The 20677-nt window shown below is 37.2% G+C and overlaps 1 protein-coding gene across 7 annotated transcripts in view; it reads right to left on the reverse strand.

Moving 5' to 3' along the window:
• Window positions 1–20677, reverse strand: part of FAM13A (family with sequence similarity 13 member A) — a 330683-nt gene that overhangs the window by 89400 nt on the left and 220606 nt on the right. For 3 of the 7 annotated variants that reach the window (XM_004089016.3, XM_004089015.3, XM_003265894.4), the window contains exon 1: window positions 7351–7736. The exons of the other annotated variants lie outside the window; for them this stretch is intronic. In XM_004089016.3, the coding sequence (XP_004089064.1) occupies window positions 7351–7379 (29 nt within the window). In that variant the 5' untranslated portion in view covers window positions 7380–7736. Of the gene's footprint in view, window positions 1–7350; window positions 7737–20677 lie in introns of those variants that run through there. 7 annotated transcript variants of the gene reach the window in all.

Below are 20677 nucleotides of genomic sequence, written 5' to 3' on the forward strand. Positions count from 1 at the left end.
GTACTCATGTGTACTTGGTCAAAACAAAGTTCATCTGCCATTTTTATGTGTAAAAATGGACTTGTCATAATTTCCTTCAGTGTATCTCTATCAGCTGAGATATTGTGTGACCTGAAAATGTTTATTATAATCTGAAAACTTTAAAATATTTATTAGAAATTCAATTTTGAACTATGTTTATTTAGAAAAATTAAAGAAGACTGACTGTAACATTGCTCTTAACATTTTCCATTGACAGAAGTATGTTTATCCCCAGTGTATAAACTACTCAGTGTCTATGACAAAACATTCCTCCAAATACAAAATATTAGTAGTTGCTATCTGTACTAGGAATAAGAGAATCCAAGTTCTTTTAAAAAAAAAAATCAAAGGTAAATTCAACTTTTTTGAATAAATCTTTATCTTAAATAAAACCAAAGTAGAATTAATTCCAGATAATTACAAAATAGTCTTTTATCCTCTCTATCACTATATAAGAAAAAAGAAGCAGAAGAGGAAACCTTCCTATTTCAATGTACATATAAAATAGGAACTTCCTTTTCCTTAAACTGCATTAATGAATACAGTAACTCTAGGAAATAAACTAAAAACCATTTCCTCTTTCTCAAGGTAAATATCAAACACTCCGCAATGTAAACAGAAGTAGTGTTCCAAATTGTTTTTTCTTTGCACTATTGGAATGCTTATATAATAACTAAGGGTGAGTAAATTACTTACAATTTTTTAGTATAAGAATATTCCTAGAAATTTATATGGAAAGCTTTAGAAATTATGTGGACAATAGTGTTCTGATATGCTTCCATTAAATTTCTCTGTAGTGTCCAATTCAACAAGTATTTACTGAGTACCTGCTACGTGCCTAACATAAAAACAACTTAAGCTGCCCTGTCCCGAGTCACTTTTAATCTGTAGTGCAGTAAGTAGTCTATATATTAGAGCTCAGTGCTAATGGGAGCAAGATCAGGGGTCCAGTTTCCTCTGCCAGTTAGCTAGTTTTTATCTTTTGAATGACAATGGACTCTTCCCTTTACTAAGCTTCTAATGGGGGAAAACTCCACTATTAATCCCAAATACATGCCATAATCATCAACTTCATATACAAATGGCTATTCTTTAGACATGTGTGTAGAGTGTTTTCCATTTGTTTCTACATATGTCACTGAGCAAGTCATTTTGTTTCCCTGTGTTTGAGTTCAGTCATCTGGAAAATGGAAGCTATGATTTAGATTATCTCTAGGGATCCGTTTGGCTCTAAAATAGAGTCTATATTTTCATAATTCTCAACAGTTACTTTTGCATATGTTAATAGCAGCATTATTCATAACAGCCAAAAGGTGGAAATAACCCAAATGTCCATCAACTGATGAATGGATAAACAAAATTTGCTACATCCATATATCATAATATTATTCAGCCATAAAAAAGAATGAAGTATTGATACATGCCACAACATGGATGAATCTTGAAAACATCATACCAAGGGAAAGAAACTACTCACAAAAGATTACCTATGATATGATTACATGCAAACTGATGATATGATTACATGCAAACTGTACAACTCTGTGAATATACTCAAAACTATTGAATTGCATATTTGTATGATATGTGAATTATATCTTAATAAAGCTATTAAAACATTATTCCTATAGCCAAGCATGGTGGCTCATGCCTGTAATCCCAGCATTTTGGGAGGCTGAGGCGGGTAGATCACTTGAGGTCAGGAGTTTGAGAATAGCCTGGCCAACATGGTGAAACCTTGTCTCTACGAAAAATACAAAAATTAGCTGGGCATGATGGTGCATGCCTGTAGTCCCAGCTACTCAGGAGGATGAGGCAGGGGAATCGCTTGAACCTAGGAGGCAGAGGTTGCAGTGAGCCAAGATCGTCCTCCAGCCTAGGCAACAGAGCAACACTCTGTCTCAAAAAAAAAAAGTTACTTTTAGTTCTTCTTATGGTAAGAATAAATAGTGCATTAAAAATGTTTAATACAGAACATACTATTCCATTGGGAATCCATTCTGATCACCACAGACAAATGTAAGTTTCATAGGAAAAATAGGGTGAAAGCTTTGAGAGTTTCAAGAAATTTGGTTCAATTCTATTTTCAACAGTACTTCCCGCAAACCATTCCAGAGGTCATCTTCCAATATTGATGTGATGAAATGCACTGCAATGATACAGCACTACCGGAACTGTGCTAAGCACTTTTGCATTGATGGAAATGAAAATGTATTGCAAGCATAAGAAGACAAAACTAAAAGAAAAGCAACATACCCTTTACATCTGAGTAGTTTCATCCTTTACAAAACAAACAAAACAAAACAAAACAAAACAAAACCCACAAAACCGAAACTATCACTTTTTGTTTTTTTTTGAGACAGAGTCTTCCTCTGTCGCCCAGACTGGAGTGCAGTGGAGTGAACTCAGCTCATTGCAACCTCTAACTCCAGGGTTCAGGTGATTCTTGTGCCTCAGCCTCCCAAGTAGTTGGGATTACAGGAGCAAGCCAGCATGCCCAGATACTTTTTTTTGTTTTGTTTTTCTTTTTGTATTTTTAGTAGAGACGGATTTCACCATGTTGGCCAGGCCGGTCTCAAACTCCTGACCTCCAGTGATCCCCCCGGACTTGGCCTTCCAGAGTGCTGGGATTACAGACACGAGCCACCGTGCCTAGTCCTATCACATTCTTTAACTCCAAAATTTCCCTCATAAAATAAGTACCTTGGGTGGTATCATCTCTTATAGACAATGAAAATGACCTGCTCAAATTCATATATGGCCAGCTAGCTGTCAGTGTCTGTATATGTTTTCTGATGGCAAGTTTACCACTGGTTTGTACTGAATAGCTAACATCTTTACTTTTTCAGTGGTTTAGACAGGATGATCCTAAAATTTGAAAATATCCTCACCTTAGTTCATGCTATCTTCTTTATGTGGAGTAATTAGCAAATATTTGGGCTCCATGGGTAATTCAACCATCATGTGAGAACAGAGCCCACAGAGATCTTATTTGTTCTCAGTGACAGTGATGAAGAATAAATTAAGACATACAACCCATAGGCACTGGCCCAGATTTGAAGTGAGGCAGCTTTTAACTCCCTCCTAGGCTGTGTTTGTGGAGGGAGGGGGCAGTGCCAGGAGTGCTACCAGAGTGCCAACAGATTAGGAGAAACAGACTTCTAGATAAATTAACTGAAAGGTGTCATCTCCACAAGCAGTAGAGGGCTCTCTAACACCACACAGAAACTCACAAGCTGGCCCAACATTACCTGGGTTCTTCCCTGGTGAACTCCCATATCATCCCCATGTTATCAACGTTTACGTTGGCAAAAGGATATTCTAAAGACCAATGCTTAAGAAGAACTGATGAATTCTACTGATAAGAAGCTTCAGTGAAACTTTTAGATGTTGGGTCACTAATACATGTTTATTAATCGTCTTCCTTTAAGTATTTTTTGAAGAAAAGCCATTCCAATTTGGAATTATGATGTGCTTCACCATCATAAAACAAATATTTGATAGTATACACTGGATATCATTATTTGCTACATGAAAAAAATAATTACATAGACATGATTGATTTCAGCTTCTCATTTTGGTAGACAAACCCAGGAAAGAACAGGATGCCAACACATGAAAGCAGATGTCAATGCACTGAAATCAAAGGAATCCACATCAATCATCAGCACTCACAGGTTCATAACTTCATCTCATCTGCCATCATTATTCCTTGTGGATATAAATTAAGTTAGTTTACTGGAAAGTTAGTCTAGCAAATTAAAATATTGCAATGAAAGTTGAGAGTTTTGTCATAGATATGACACAGAGTCAAAATTTTGTATCTTAGCCTGCTTGAATCTTTCTGTACATAAAATAGAGATCCCCACCTACAGACCCACAATATCCAAGGGGAAGAAAACTCAATGAAATATGAATTGTACAAAGAGCCTGTGGTACAAACTAAGCCTGAGATCTGACAAAACAGATTATCTCATTAGTGACAGAAGGTAAATTTAGTCACCTGAGAAAACTTACATTTCAATTCTTAGTTTAATATAGTTTCTCCCTTTATTTCTGATACTATTTTATTTTTCTCAAGGAACTTTTTCAGATGGTAAGAATATCCATATAAGTTGATACACTATGTTGAGTTTCATTATTAGCTATAAGTAGTATGTAAATATTTTAGTATTTTAAAAAATAAGTGGGACTGTTTAATTATCTCAATAGAGAGAGTTAATAAGATCCTGTCTTTAAGCCATGTAGTGAATCATTAAGAACTGAGGATTTTACAGAAGGTTGTGATTTAAACATTCAGCCTCTGCCATGTTTTTTCTAAAGATCATGAGTTTCTAAACAGCCAACTCCATCCTGGAAACTCTGCCAATAACATTCAGTAATAAACAGATAGCAAGACACATTTTATTTCATTTTTAGTTTTTGACCTTATCTGTTACTCTCATCTTGGCTACAGATTAGCAGTAACAACATATCTTCTATATGCTCTCAAAATATGCTAAGAAAGGCTAAAGAGGCATTTATGAAAACTGTAAGTTAAGTAGACATTAGGGTACAAACATGCCCCTAATAAAATCACACACTTACACAGGGTTAAACAATACACAGGATAATATTATCCATCTAGGCACATCTCTATTATTACTATGCTAATCATACTGTGTATTACTGAATTCACCACATGGTACTGTAATTGTCTGGTAATGTGTCTGCATCCTAACTAGCATGTGACCTCTTTGAAGGAGAGCTGTGTCTTAATTACCTTAGGATCACTGGCAGTAGAGTAGTGTTCAGTCAAAGAGAAAATATTAAACAACACTCTAAGTATGTTTTGTTTTAATAGGTAAAACTAACAATTTAGGAAATGAAACCATCAATTATGAAAAAATCCTCACATAAGGTCAGATATTAAATATGCTATTTGGAGATGTTGAGTAGTATAATGCTAGATTCCTATATATGCCAGCTGTCACTAGGTTTATACGCGCTATAATCATTAACTAGAATTTAGATCAGTGTTTCTCTACGGGTGGACCATCTGCATTAGATTTAGGAAGCTTGTTAAAATGCAGATACTCTCCCTGCTACCTCCAGATTTGGATGCAGTGAGTCTAGGGAAGGAGGGCAACAGGAAGGATTTGATTTTAAAAATAAGTTCCTTAGGTAATTCTCATGCACTCAAAGTATGAGAAGCATTGAACTCTCTGCTAAATACAAACAGTGAGCATGAATTTCTTTAGCTGCTATTTAAAGCTATTCTTTTACACATCCAGTTTCAATGTAGTTTCTATCCCTTGGTGCTCTTAAACAGAATGGAACAAAGCACTCATTCCAAGAATACTGCTAAGGGTCTGGAACCCTCCTGCTTCAGGCCCATAACTGTGGGGAGAGTCATCAATAGTCATCATTACCATGAGAGTCACAGAAATCAATAGCCAAAATATCAAACTGGGATTTGAAGAAACAATTACACGTAAGGGCGGGAAAGTTTTCTACATAAATGCTTAAATTCACAAGGCACGCTTAACAAAGACAACCGCACAAACCTGGTCCTTACCTTCAGGAGGTTTATAATCAAAGGTAGGTACAGGCTGCCAGTAAAGATTGCAGGGAAATCAGTCAAATTAAACTCTAAGAGCTGGGTAAACATTGCGGCAGTGAATGCACAAAACAGCGCTCTTCAGAATGGTAATGCAAAGAAACAAAAGTAGCAACTCAACATTCTTGAATGCAAATTCAAATTATTCCTGCATTTATTCCTACTAGGTTCATTAATCATGACTAAAAATACAAAATAATTTCCAGGAAATAATGATGGTTTTATTTTACCTTTAATCGTTTTGACTGCCTAAACAATGTTTTAACAGTATAAAGATCTATTTTCTTCTTAACAGTTATTATAGCATCAAGTGGCTTGCTATTACAGAGTTCAGTAGTAGCCAATATTCTTATCTAGAATACAATTCGCTTAAAACCCTTAAGAACTGATGTCATTATAAGGGGAAAAATGTCTCCAACTTTAAAGTTGGAAACCAAATTAAGACTCCACAAAGTGTTTTAGGCTCTCACAAGCTTTAAGCATGTGGACATTTTCACTGAGTTCACATAGAAAAATTTTAGATATATTTGTAAACCACTTTCTGCTCCCTTGGATTCTTAATTTTTACAAAAGGAACTCTTTGGACACCCCCATCAGGTTCCCATGACAGTGTCCTTGTTAGTACAGTGAAGGAAAAATGACTATACTGTTTTATCTCCCTGTAAGTATCTATACAAACCATTTTGCAAATAAGCAATGTTTTAAACCTTGCTTTTCATTGCAAAAACAAAAACATCCACTGAAATATTTGTGGTATGGTTTTTAAAAATGAAATTAGTTTTTGTCTAGTTTTTTTTATCCTTAAATAAACCGCATTTACTATTTGATTTAAAATTTTTTTTACTAATAAAACCTTCTATAGTTTTCCTAAATGAAATATTTCTATGGAATGAAATGCCACTGCATGTAAAGCAGTTGAAGTTGAAATAGGACAATATGATTAGCAAAAGTAATGTTTAAAATCCTAAAATGTGACCTTGGGCAGCCCTGAGGCCCTCTCCATGCCTACATTCTTCACTTCTTAGTTCACCAACAGTGTTCTTTTTCATAAGCCCCTTTGTTTAAATTTACCTTTCTCTGCGTTGGTATAACTCCTTCGCTCCCCCCAGCCCCACAATCTATATTATAGTCATGAAGGAACAAAAACAGTCTTGCGCTCAATCATTCTTACCAAGCAGTTTTAAAAAATGCTATTTGTGTAATAAACCTGTCTGGAATTACTGAAGGGGAAATGCTATCCTTAACATTTATTCTCACATATTATGATGTACTTATTCATGGAAAATCCTTGCCTAGATCTGAACTCCAGAAGAGAAGAATCTTGTGATGCATTTTCAAAAGGTCTTCAGCCTATCAACATCCTTTAAAATAGCCTTAGCAGAAACACTGCTAATAAGCTGATTCAGTTTTTATTATAAACTCGCTCATTGTACTTCTCAGTCTATGTTTTTCTTCAGATTTCAAAGGTATTTTCTTATATTCATTTCCATTCAGAGAAGGATATAACGAAATACAAGAATCAAGTGAAAAAGAGAAGTTGGGCAACATGTCAGTAAAAGAGCAGTATAATATTTAAATTTTTCTGTTCTTAGGGAGGAACCATATGTACAATGGACTCTACACACTTTGCAGCATGTTACTAAAAGATGCCAAGTACTGGCAAAGTTATATGGCTTGATACCACTCAAAAAACACATAGCAAAATAAAATAAAATAGGAATGAATACTACCTTTGCAGAGGCATGATTTCACAAGCCATTCTCGTATGTGAATTTGCAAGGGAATCTCACAACTGTCTCTTCCACGGCAAGTTTGGTCGTCTGTACAGTAAGCGTCTTCTTACAGTGGCTAAGCTGGGTTGGGGGCATGAGGCTGCACCGCACGGCTGGAGAAACAACTTGCTCTGCAGTTGGCCAGTCTACTGCTGCTCTCAGCCTCCAAACTTCTTCAGGCAATGCTATTTTATCGGCTGCTTCTCTACATTTACACTGCAGTCCACTTTGACCTTTTGTTCCAGGGAAGCAGCTGAACCACCGGGCCAATCAGAGCAGCAGCTGCTGCAGCACTAAAGGCGCTCCTCCTCCTCCCCCGCACCCTACTCCTTCTGCTCCTCAATGGTCCCTCCTCCTCCTCTTCCTCCTCCTCCTTCTCTCCTCCTGCTCCTGCTCCTCAGTGGGCTTGCCTAGTTCTGGTAACTTGAAACTTTCCTCCGAGCAGTTCCACAGACAAGATTTTCAGTCTGGGGCAAGCAACCAATAACTGCAGCAAGAGCCAAGAGTCCTGTACTTCTCAACATTACAGAGACTGCCAGCAAGGATTCCATTTGTCAAGGAAAGACACTGCCCACGAAACTAAAGGTTTCTGTAGCAGTAGGCAAGAGTTATGTTGCGTCCCCTTTCTTCCTTAAAACGAAACAAAACAAAAACACTAGCCTTGAAAGGCGTGAGACTTTTCTAGAAGGAAAGCATGCCTCTAGACCCTTGCCCTACCCACATGTATTTCCTGCTGATGTTTGTTTACACTGCGGTGGTTACTAGTCGCTGGTGACATCACCCAGGGCACGTAGCTCCACTTCTGGGGAGGATACGTGCCCTAAGTCTCTGCCCAAGTTCTTAAGGGATCAGAATCCACTCTCATGAAAATTGTTTCAACTTACTATTTCTGCATTTTATTCTTATAAAACCGAATGTGTTTACACAGTTATTTTTCTCCATGAACATCAACAGCATTTTGGAGGGGGTTGCTTTTTATTTTTTTTATAGGTAACACAAAATCAGTTTTTCCATAAAGTCTTCTAAATATTTGTTAATTATCACCTTCCCCTTACAACTTCTTCTCTGGTGTGGAATACCACAGGGTTATTTTTAGGAACATAATTCCTAATCCATAGATTTTATACATTTAAAGAAAAATAGCAGAAACATATTTACATGATATTTTTTTCACATCATGAGTTGTAAAAAATTACAACATAGTCCAGACCATCGCTTCTAGTAGTAGAAGGAACATGACATTCAGAAACAGTGAGGGCTTGTAGGCATGAGGTATCCCCTTCCCCTGTAATTTTTCCCCGATTTTATACAGACCACTCATAATTCTGAATTTAGAACACAAGGTCCTATTTATTATAAGGCATCTGCTTTTCTTTGCTATACCTGCTAATAAAAACATTTTCATTGTCTGACTAAATAATCTGTGTTTATGAAAATAGATTTGCCATCCTAAAACTGTCATCATACATAATGATAAACTATCAGTAACTAAAATCAGCCTTTTAAAACAAAAGGAGTTGATTTAACCCCAAACTTATTTCAACTGAAATTGTCTATACTTTTTTGATTCTAGATTTACAAATTCTAATTTGATTTTCTAGTAACATAACTTAGTTCCATATATTTGCATACCGTTTTTATTTTAAAAAATGACTTTAACTCTTGCTTAACACTTTATTATTTATTTATTTATTTATTTTTGAGATGGAATCTTGCTCTGTCACCCAGGCTGGGGTGCTGTGGCACAATCTCGGCTTACTGCAACGTCCACCTCCTGGGTTCAAGCGATTCTCCTTTCTCAGCCTCCCGAATAGCTGGAATTACAGGTGCCCGCCACCATACCTGGCTAATTTTTGTGTTTTTAGTAGAGACAGGGTTTCACCATGTTGGCCAGGGTGGTCTCGAACTCCTGCCCTCAGGTGATCCGCCCACCTCGGCCTCCCAAAGTGCTGGGATTATAGGCGTAAGCTTAACACTTTAAATAGCTGCTTGAGGTAGAAAATCACCATTATACATCATAATATCTATTTTATTGATGAGTAAACTTGGTACTAGAAAATAACCTGTTCAAATTTACATGGAAAGGTAGTGTCAGAACAGAAACTGGATTCGGGATTTCTCCTGTCTACTCTGGAACTTGTTGCTATATAGAGGAACTGTGGAACCACAGTGCTGACTCTATTCTGTGTGAATTTTTTTTTTTTTTTTTTTGAGATGGAATCTTGTTCTGTCACCCAGGCTGGAGTGCAGTGGCGTGATCTCAGCTCTCTGCAATCACCACCTCCCAGGTTCAAGTGATTCTCCTGTCTTAGCCTCCTGAGTAGCTGGGATTACAGGTGCTCACCACCACGCCCCCGCTAATTTTTGTATTTTTAGTAGAGATGGGGTTTCACCATGTTGGTCAGGCTGGTCTCGAACTCCTGACCTCAAATGATCCACCTGCCTCAGACTCCCAAAGTGCTGAGATTACAGGCGTGAGCCACCATGCCTGGCATGAATGTTTTAAATATCTTATACAAATATTTTCAGAAATAGTTGACATCCAAGTGACAGAAATATTATTTTGTCCTTTCTGAATTTTATAGCACATTAATACTACCTGGCTAAAACAGACATAAAAGCTCAATAATAAAGGACCCAGCATTAAAAAAAGTGTTAAGTTGAACTACAACACTCAATACATTCAAAATATGTTAAATTGAGTTGCAATTTACATTTAATATTAGATTTCACATATATTTCCTAATAAATTAAGTTGCCCTATCAACATTCCTCTAACATGCCACATTACATAAAATGTCAATGTTTTTTTAAAAAATTAATTAATGCTGTAACTCAATAACTACATGCTTTTTCCAGTCTCCATCATTTATAACAATTCCTCCTTTTTATGGTTTTTGATCTATTTTGGGGGCATTATTTGATAATCATTTCTGAATTTGTACCTGATTGCAGCCCCTTCTCTCTACCCCAGCCACTGCCAGAGTTCTTGATCACTTAAATACCTTTCTTATTTCTATTTCTAACATCCTCTTGTCAGTGCATAGTTAGGGAGTGGGAGTGCCATTCATGACCTCTGTCACTTCTAATTTTTCAAACACGGTATTTCAACTGCATTTCCCTGGCTACATTTCCCTTTCACTGAGCCCCTTAATGTGCATCCCTCTTAACCCCCACTACTTCTCCCTCTCCCATTCCTCTGCCTTTTCACTTAGCTCTCTGTTCAGCTCCAACTGTTTTGTGATGTCCACAGAGGATAGCCTGCAATCAAACCAACTGGCACATAGGGTTAAAAAAAAAAAAAAAAAAAAAAGCCCATTCCTGACCCTCCTGAGCATTTAGTTATTTCTAAAATGGGCTCCCTAGCATCTTTCACTTCTTCCCCCTTTATAAGTCCTGCCATCTGGGCTGTCTATTGCCAGAGTGCTAACAATTGCAAAAGAAAATCTCATAACTTGGTAACTAGTTATACTAAAAATTCATAATACTTAAACTTAGTTTGAACCACAATACTGTGTTACAACCTTTTTTATTATCTTTGACTGTTCACTGCATTCCTGCTTCAAATCTTCTCCAGTGCCACAAAACAGAACCTCTCTCACTCACTAATTATTTCACCTGCCAATTGACTGAGACAATCAAGATCGTCAAATATAAGCGAGTGCCTTTGGTCCTCTCTGCTCCACCTACCACCCTGTTCCCACTCCAACACACATCTTGCCTGACTCTTTTTGACTTCCTCTTGGTTTAGGAGAAAGGGTCCTCACATATAGGTCTCACGCCTCTTATCTGTATATTGGATCTCATCATTTTCTCCTTCCTCTGGAAGAAGCCTGGTCTCTCCTACATCTTAAATCCGCCCCTCGCTACTCACTTCTCCTCCCTTCTGACAGGCAACCAAGTGAGTGTCCCTCAGTATTAGAAAGTGCTTCTCAGCAGTCCTACCCTCTGGTGCTGCAGAGCTATTTCCCTCTTCCTTCCCACTTACAGACTTCCCACAAATCTATCTCTGCTGCCTCCACTTCCTCATAAATTACTTATTCCTCCATCCCATGCCAATGGACTTCGACCTTTACCACTTTTCCAAAACTGCTTTTAAGGCCATCAAGGGTCTCTTGACCACTAAATCCAAATGCCTTTTCTTAGATCCTCTCCTACTCTTGACTTTTCTGAAACACTCACCTTCAGTTTTCTGAAAGTCTTTGGTTCTCTGTGATCTTTCTTGGGAATTCACCAAACCTTCCTGATCAACATTCGCCTTTTATTTCATCTGTCTTTCCTCCTCGTTTAGCCCTGCCTCCAAGCCCAAAACCATTCAATACACGCATTCAATAAATTGGGCGCTGGAATTACACCTCTGGGGGCTGGATCCTGACTTCGCCCCTGACAGGCAGTGCAAACTTGGGCAGGTTGTTTAAAAGCTCTGAGGCTGCTCTGAGGAATAAATGAGGCCATGCATGTAAAATACATAGAATAGTGCCTGGCAAATAGTTAAGTGCTCAATAGTTGTTAGTATTATCAATCCAATCAAACATTCAAGACTTCATATCATCTGATCTCCAAATTTCTCTTCCTCCTGGCCCTTCTTGATAATGATGTAATTATTCCCTTTGTGAATCAGATTCAAACCATGAGTCATCTTTACTCCTCCCTCTCCTCTCCTACCCTCAACCAAATCTATTGATTGACCTGTCATGTTTCTTTAATCAATCTGCCTAGGTTATCTTACTCTTAGGATAACGTTCAAAATATTCTTTCTGCCACCATAGCACATATTTCACTATTAGTCAACTTCCTACCATGCTTGTGATTTGGTAACTCATTTTTGTACTCAAAATCTTCAATAGCTCCCAACCACCTCTTACATGAACCCCAATCCTTTTAATGTGATGACTAGAACATTCCACCTATTAACCCCAATTTGCCTCTCCAGTTCAGCTGCTTAAACCTCCCCTGATGAAACAACTCCAGAGGGTCACTATTTTCAAATCTGCCCTGAATTTTTCTATCCTAAATATTTGCTCATGCTGTTCCCTCTGTCTGGAATATTTTCCCATTTCATTCCCTTCAGGAAAAATCCTACCTATACTTTAGGTCTAGGCTAATTGAAAGAAATCTTTGTTTGTTTGTTTTTGAGACAGGGTATCTCTCTGTTGTCCAGGTTGGAGTGTAATGGCAGGCACCATCACAGCTCACTGCAGCCTTTACCTCCTGGGCTCAAGTGTGCCTCCCACTTCAGCCTCCTGAGTAGCTGAGACCACAGGTGCATGCTAAAATGCCTGGATAATTTACTTTTTGTAGAGATGGGGTTCTTACTATGTTGCCCAGGCTGGTCTTGAACTCCCGGGCTCAAGCAGTCCTCTCACCTTGGCCTCTCAAAGTGTTGGGATTATAGGTGTGAGCCACTATGTTTGGCCAAAGAAATCTCTTGACCTTTTAAAGTCATACAGCCCTTTGTATTGATGATGATATTTATCTTTTTTTCCTGTACAGTTTTATTATTATTTGAATCTACTGTATATATTATCTTCCTTTTGGAATGCAAGTTTTCCACAACAGGAACTGTATCTTTCCTGCAGCCCTAACACAGAACACTCAATAAGTGCAGAATGAATTAATGGATACATCAATTACTCTTCTATAGATTCTGAAGTATAGCTCCTTTTATTAGATTTAAACTTATCAAGCAATATTCTACCCACTTTTTAACACTTTCTACTGTAGGGCTACACATAAGATAAACTGGATGCCACATGTAGGTTCAAATGAAAAATAATACTAACAAATAACTGGCTTAAGGAATAAACTACCTGGGTTATACACTGATGTGCAATCACAGATGTGCTAAAAGTAAGATTCTATCCAAAACTTCTGAAACCTTTTAAACATTCTACATTATCCAGTTTCTCCTAGGTTGTCAATTTCCTTTTCCACGTTTTAGCTGGCTCGCAGATTTCTAATTTTCTTACATAACTTCTTCAGCAGTTTCCAAGTGTTTGGCAATATCTGCATTTGCTCTTGTCCTATCAAGAGCAACAAAAACCATGTGGCTGTGTTTCTTTTAATTTCAATATCAAGTGAAAACAACCAAAGAACCAAGAACATTTCTTGGCCACAGTAACGTATTTTCAGATATTGTTTTAAAATCAGATAGGCTTATTTCCTAAGATATAGTGATATATTAAAATAATTTATTTCTTACAAGTTTGATAAGAAGGTCCTTCTAGCCTAAGCAACAAAGTGAGATCTCATCCCTACAAAAAAGAAAATTAGCAAGGTATGGTGGTATGTGCCTGTGGTCTCAGCTGCTTGGGAGGCTGAGGTGGAAGGATCGCTTCAGCCCAGGAAGTTGAAGCTGCAGTGAGCCATGATTGTGCCACTGCACTCCAGCCTAGGTGACAGAGTGAGTCTCAGGCAAGAGTTCTTCCTCATATTCTTGTCAATCTTTCTAAAACACACTAAGGAGCAATGCCCTCCAAAAGATACATGGTATTTATAAATGGTAAGGACTAAATCTAACATGAGTTATTTAGAATCATGAAGCCAAGATTTTTAGTGCACATATAATTTAGATATTCTGGTGTTGTTATACAAGATCCTGAGTAAACTAGTTTTCCAGCAAACTGTGTTAAAACACTAGTGGATTTCTGGGCTTACAGGACAATATCATCATCATTACCAACAACAACAAAACGTCAATAAAAAAGGGAGAAGAAACCAGAGGAGTGCGTGTAGGTAAAGCAGCAAGTATTTACTGTGAATTTATGCTGTGCTCATTTTAACAGATGCGGAAATGAAGAAGTCATTTAATGTGAATGCTCAGCTAGTAAGTGGCTGACATGGAGCCAGTATCTAAATGCCAGTGTCCATACCTTTTCCAACATTCAGTAGCCCCTCAAAATAATAAAGTATTATCCTTACTTACTAATATACATATTGTTGGTTGGATATGGGAAATAAAGGATCCTTTCTTCTCACCAGAGGTTTATATTTATATGTGTGTGTGTATATATATATATTCAATAATGGCTACACAGTCTTACATAATGGCTGAACACTGAGGCATACACTGGACCATAACAAACTTCTTCTGCTACTGAGTGGCAGGAGCCAGTTGAAGTGGGGGAAGGACGTCGTGCAGGTGGGGTGTTAGAGGAAAGAGGAAGGTGCAAAGAAAAAACAGATGGAAAATCAAGTTTTAAATTGTATTCTTAATTGTATTCCTCTTTAAAAAACTAATATATGGCAATAACAGGTGGTATGTGAGTTGTTTTATGTAAGGAAGCTCAAGTATTTCTTAAGGAATAATTACAAAACCATATAAAAAGCTGGTTTTAGAAAGCAAATAGTGACACTCAAGCTGAGGCTAGTAGGAATAATGGATTTCTAGTTAGGTACTACTATTTTCTTGAGTAACAGTGAAATAAATATGCTTGCATTACTGAAGACCAAAATAAAAACAATAAAATCATCATAATTTAATGTGTTTCCTTATTTATTTATTAGATTTATCCAGTCTATATAAGATTGCAGAAGAAAAATATCCCATAGAGATAGAAATTGTATCATTGTATTTCCAAAGACACCCCTCTTTAATTCTGATGATGTATCTTGCTTTTAAAACTGATATGGGCTTACTTCATTAAAATCTATCTGAGTAGGCTTGCTGGACTCCCAAATGGCTCACGGTGTTCATTCATTTGGATTCTAAAATCTTGTCAAGCTGTCAGTGAAGACGGGAGGGAAGAGCTGCTAAGAGAGGTGGGGTTTAAAGGCCTCCACAGCTGGAAGTGCATGATTCAGGGTTCCCTTCTTCACCAACTAACTGGCTCCAACATTTCAAACACAGAAAATAAATTCAAAACATTCCCCAAAAAGATGAAGTACTGATTTCAAATCAAAAGACAAGCACTTATTCATGGTACATGAAGTAGCAAAGTTGTATAGAAATTCATGTGGATGCTTTTTTTTTTTTAAGTGAATTTCTTGTAAGAACTGAGGGACTATAAAATTCTCCATAAAAAGTGGTTAAAAATAAAATTTTCGAGACAACTTATGTAATTGTTCCTCAACTTTCTGGGACAGGGAAAAATCCACAGTTTTGCCAGATGGACTTTCAGTTAGTGATTATTGCCAATAAATAAGTGCTTCAAGCACATTTTCCTGGAATGGGACTCTCTGGGCATGACTTTCTCCAAATCTCCCGTGGGAGTCCGGATAATAGTGTTTCTGTTCTCATAAAATAAGTCACATCCCGCACAACAGCTGCTACCACACCTGAGATCAGCTGCCTTAAATTGTCCCCGTGAACTTTCACCTTGTTAAATGATATTTCCTGACAGCGGAGAAGCAGGCTTTAGCAGGGCTTCCTTAGAGACGTGTCAAAATTATTTAGTGTGATATGGTAACTGACTGGCTGATTCTATGTCTATAAAACATAAAATAACTCTTCATATTCCTGAGACATGAAATACCAAGCGCAAGCATAAAAATCTCTTAATGTCAATATACTGGCTGGTAACATTAATTTGCTTTAACACCAAGTGAAGTGTTTTTATTTTGAATTGACCCTGTAAATAAATAAGTGAAAATATATTTAAAATGAAAATAAGGGGAAGTAATAATTGTTTGTGTTATCAAGAATAAGTCCAGGAATATAGCTAACAAGGGAAATGAAGGACCTCTTCAAAGAGAAGTACAAACCACTGCTCAAAGAAATCAGAGAGGATACAAACAACTGGAAAAACATCTCATGTTCATGAATAGGAAGAATCAGTATTGTTAAAGTGGCCACACTGCCCAAAGTAATTTATAGATTCAATACTATTCTCAGTAAACTGCCACTGACATTCTTCATAGAATTAGAAAGTCTTTTTAAAATTCATATGGAACCAAAAAAGAGCCCAAATAGCCAAGACGATCTCAAGCAAAAAGAACAAAGCTGGAAGTATCACGCTACCTGACTTTATACTGCAAGGCTACAGTGACCAAAACAGCATGGGACTGGTACAAAAACAGACACATAGACCAATGGAACAGAATAGAGAACTCAGAAATAAGACTGCACACCTAAAACCATCTGATCTTCAATATACCTCACAAAAGCAAGCAATGGTGAAAGGATTCTCTATTTAATAAATGGTGCTGGGAGAACTGGCTAGCCATATGCAGAAAACTGAAACTGGACCCCTTCCTTACACCTTATACAAAAATTAACTCAAGATGGATTAAATATTTAGATATAAAACCCAAAATTATAAAAACCCTAGAAGAAAATCTTGGCAATACCATTCAGGACATAGGCATGGACAAAGATTTCATGATGAAAACACCAAAAGCAATTGCAACAAAAGCAAAAATTGACAACTGGGATCTAATTAAACTAAAGAGCTTCTGCACAGCAAAAGAAACTATCATCAGAGTGAACAGACAACCTACAGAACAGGAGAATATTTTTGCAATCTATCCAACTGACAAAGGTCTAATATCGAGTCTACGAGGAACTTAAACAAATTTACAAGAAAAAACCAACCCCATTAAAAAGTGGGCAAAGGACATGAACAGACACTACTCAAAAGAAGACGTTTATGTAGCCAACAAACATGAAAAAAAGCTCAACATCACTCATCATTAGAGAAATGCAAATCAAAACCACAAGGAGATACCATCTCATGCCAGTCAGAAGAGCGATTACTAAAAAGTCAAGAAACAACAGAGGCTGGCAAGGTTAAGGAAAAAAGAACACATTTCCACTGTTGGTGGAAATGTAAACTAGTTCAATCATTGTGGAAGACAGTGTGGTGATTCCTCAAAGATCTAGAAAAGAAATACCATTTGACTCAGCAATCCCATTAGTGGGTATATACACCTCAAAATATAAATCATTCTATTATAAAGATACATGCACATGTATGTTCACCACAGCACTACTCACAATAGCAAAGACATGGAATGAACCCAAATGCCCATCAATGATAGACTGGATAAATAAAATGTGGTATACATACTCCATGGAATGCTATGCAGTCGTAAAAAGGAACAAGATCATGTCCTTTTTAGGGACATGGATGGAGCTGGAAGCCATTATCCATAGAAAACTAATGCAGAAACAGAAAATCAAATACCAAATATTCTCACGTATAAGTGGGGCTGAACGAAGAGAACACATGGACACTGGGAGCAGAACAACATACACTGGGGCCTGTTGGAGGGAGGGAGTGCATCAGGAAAAACAGCTAATGCACGCGGGGCTTAATATGTAAGTGATGGGTTGACAGGTGCAGCAAACCACCATGGCATACGTTTACCTATGTAAACCTGCACACCCTGCACATCTACCTGGAACTTAAAAAACAAATAAGTAATGAATAGCACCTCAGTGAGTTAAAGACTTCTGCCTTATTTTGTTCACTAAACATTTTCTTTTGAAAAATCAAAGTATTAAAAAAAGAATAGGTCCTATTTAAAAAGTTACAGTATTAGTCCTTAAAGTGTCAAACTCCAACTGCATTTTAGATGATCTGATTTAAAAACAAAAACAAAAACAAAACAAAACAAAATATTTAAAACTTCCACATAAAAATCCAAGACTGAACATGGTGGCTCACGCCTGTAATCCCAGCACTTTAGGAGGCTGAGGCAGGTGGATCACCTGAGGTCAGGAGTTCGAGACCAGCCTGGTCAACACGGTGAAACCCCATCTCTACTAAAAATATAAAAACTAGTCAGGTGTGCTGGTGGGTGCCTGTAATCCTAGCTACTCCGAAGGCTGAGGGAGGAGAATCGCTTGAACCTGGGAAGCAAAGTTTGCCGTGAGCTGAGATCACGCCACTGCACTCCAGCCTGGGTAATAGAGTGAGACTCCGTCTTAAAAAAAAAATCCAATTTATTTATTTATTTTATTAATTTAATTTAATTTTATGAGACAGAGTCTCACTCTGTCACCCAGGGCTCACTGAGACCTCCATCTCCCAGACTCAAGCAATTTCCCACCTCAGGCTCCCAAGTAGCTGGCTCTACAGGTGCACACCACCAGGCCTGGCTTTTTTTTTTTTTTTTTACTTTTTTTGTAGAGATAAAGTCTCACTATGTTGCCTAAGTTGGTCTCAAACTCCTTCGCTCAAGTGGTCCTCCCGCCTCAGCCTCCCAAAGTACTGGGATTATAGGCGTGAGCCACCATGCCTGGCAAAAAAAAAAGAAAAAAAAATCCATTTCAGAAAATTAGACTCAGTGCATCAAATAATTGTTTATATGTTTATATTATCTTTTCTTAGTGTCATTCATGTATAGAGCATTATTAGAATTTGAAACCAAGAATCTGTTTTTCCTCATTGAATTTTGGTGACAAAATATATAAGTGGAAAAAAGAAGATTTCAAATAAATTAGGAAATAAGCTAGACATAAATTAATGAAGCAAGCCAATAAAACTAGTGAATCCCCAAAGAGGCACTGAAATTAACTCACTATTTAAATAAAGAAAATGCATTGCACTAAGTATTTCACTATGCATATCAAAACATCATGTTTTACACTCTAAATATATACAATAAAAATACTAAGTAGAAAAAAATGCATTAAAACAAGTGATAATTCCACAATAATTCTCCAAAATACTACTTTAAGAAATCAATCCAATTTTAAAATTTTAAAAACAGTCTAGTGAAATAATTTTAACAGCTGTAAATATCTCTGGAAATAATATCATCCTAGACTTCAAATCACTGTCTATTAAACAAATAGTATAGAATTTGGCCAAACCAAGTGATACCTGAATGAATACTTTGTTAATAAAAGTTTAAATGAAATACTATTATCTCTCTCTTCCTTCCCTGTCCATTAGTCTATTACCACCACTGTTCTCTTCCATTCCCCTTCACCCTCCGTTTCCTGCATTTAAATTTGTATTAACCTCTGCATTATAGCTTTTTTTTCCTAGTGAATTTTACTTATTTTGGTCTTGTTCACCTTAAATTCAGATTGTACAGAATAGATCTCCCCAAATACTGCTTTAATCATGTCATGAAGCTTTGATTGCTTTTCATAGCCCACAGTGTAAAATCTAAATTCCATACATGCTCAGCAGGCCTGGTATTCTCCTCCTCTAAAGACACACACATGGACTGGGGGCCCAGCTGAATGAACCACTTTGCTCCCTATCGTGCCCTGCTTTCCCATTACTATTTTTTGTTCAGGTCTTTTTCCTAGCCTGGAATATCCTCCTTAGTTCATACCCATCCATCAAAACAAAACTCATCCTTTCTCAGCTTCTCATGCCTATTCTGATTTCTCCATTCAGAGGATTTTATCCTCCTGAATGACTGAAGTCACAATTGCAAGTCAAAAAGCAGCTCAGTTGTCACTCTACATCAGTGGTCCCCAACCTTTTTGCCACCAGGGACTGGTTTAATGGAGGACAACTTCTCCACAGACTAGGGGGTGGGTAGTTTCAGGACGATTCAAGTGATTACATTAATTGGGCAGTTTATTTCTATTATTATTGCATTGTAATATATAGTGAAATAATTACACAATTCATCATAATGTAGAATCAGTGGGAGCCCTGAGTTTGTTTTCCTGCAACTAGATTGTCCCATCTGGGGGAGATGGGAGACAGTGACAGATCATCAGGCATTAGATTCTCATAAGGAACGTGCAACCTAGATCCCTTGCATGTGTAGTTCACAATAGGTTTCGCATTCCTATGAGAATTTAATGCAGCTGTTGGTCTGACAGGAGGCGGAGCTCAGGCAGTAGTGCTAGTGATGGGGAGAGGCTGTAAATAAAGATGAGGCTTCACTCACTCACCTGCCACTCACCTCCTAGTGTGGCCTGGTTCGTAATAGGCCATGGACCTGTACCAGTCCATGGCCTGGGGGTTGGGGACCCCTGCTCTACATAATTTCTCTAAAACATGACAATTAACACTTCCTCCTTGAAGCATCTGTCATCCATCCTTGACTTAAAACAAAATTTTTTTTTTGCATTATAAATTATACAGTATATGTTCATTGAAGAAAAAATTTAAAAATACAGACAAGATTAAAGTTAAACACAATCCCATTGCTTCCATATCCAGTGTTTAACAAAATTCTATATTCTTTCATTGTAAAAAATTCATATATAAAAGATAGGACAATGTGAATGTACTTAATACTACTGAACTGTATACTTAAAATGATTAAAATGGTAAATTTTGTTATATATACATTACCACAATAAAAAAGATTATGCAATATGTACTGTTTTATAACACTATTTTTCATTTAGTAGTCAGTAATACATTTC

This window comes from Nomascus leucogenys, chromosome 9, assembly GCF_006542625.1.
Source record: "Nomascus leucogenys isolate Asia chromosome 9, Asia_NLE_v1, whole genome shotgun sequence".
Lineage (NCBI taxonomy): Eukaryota > Metazoa > Chordata > Mammalia > Primates > Hylobatidae > Nomascus > Nomascus leucogenys.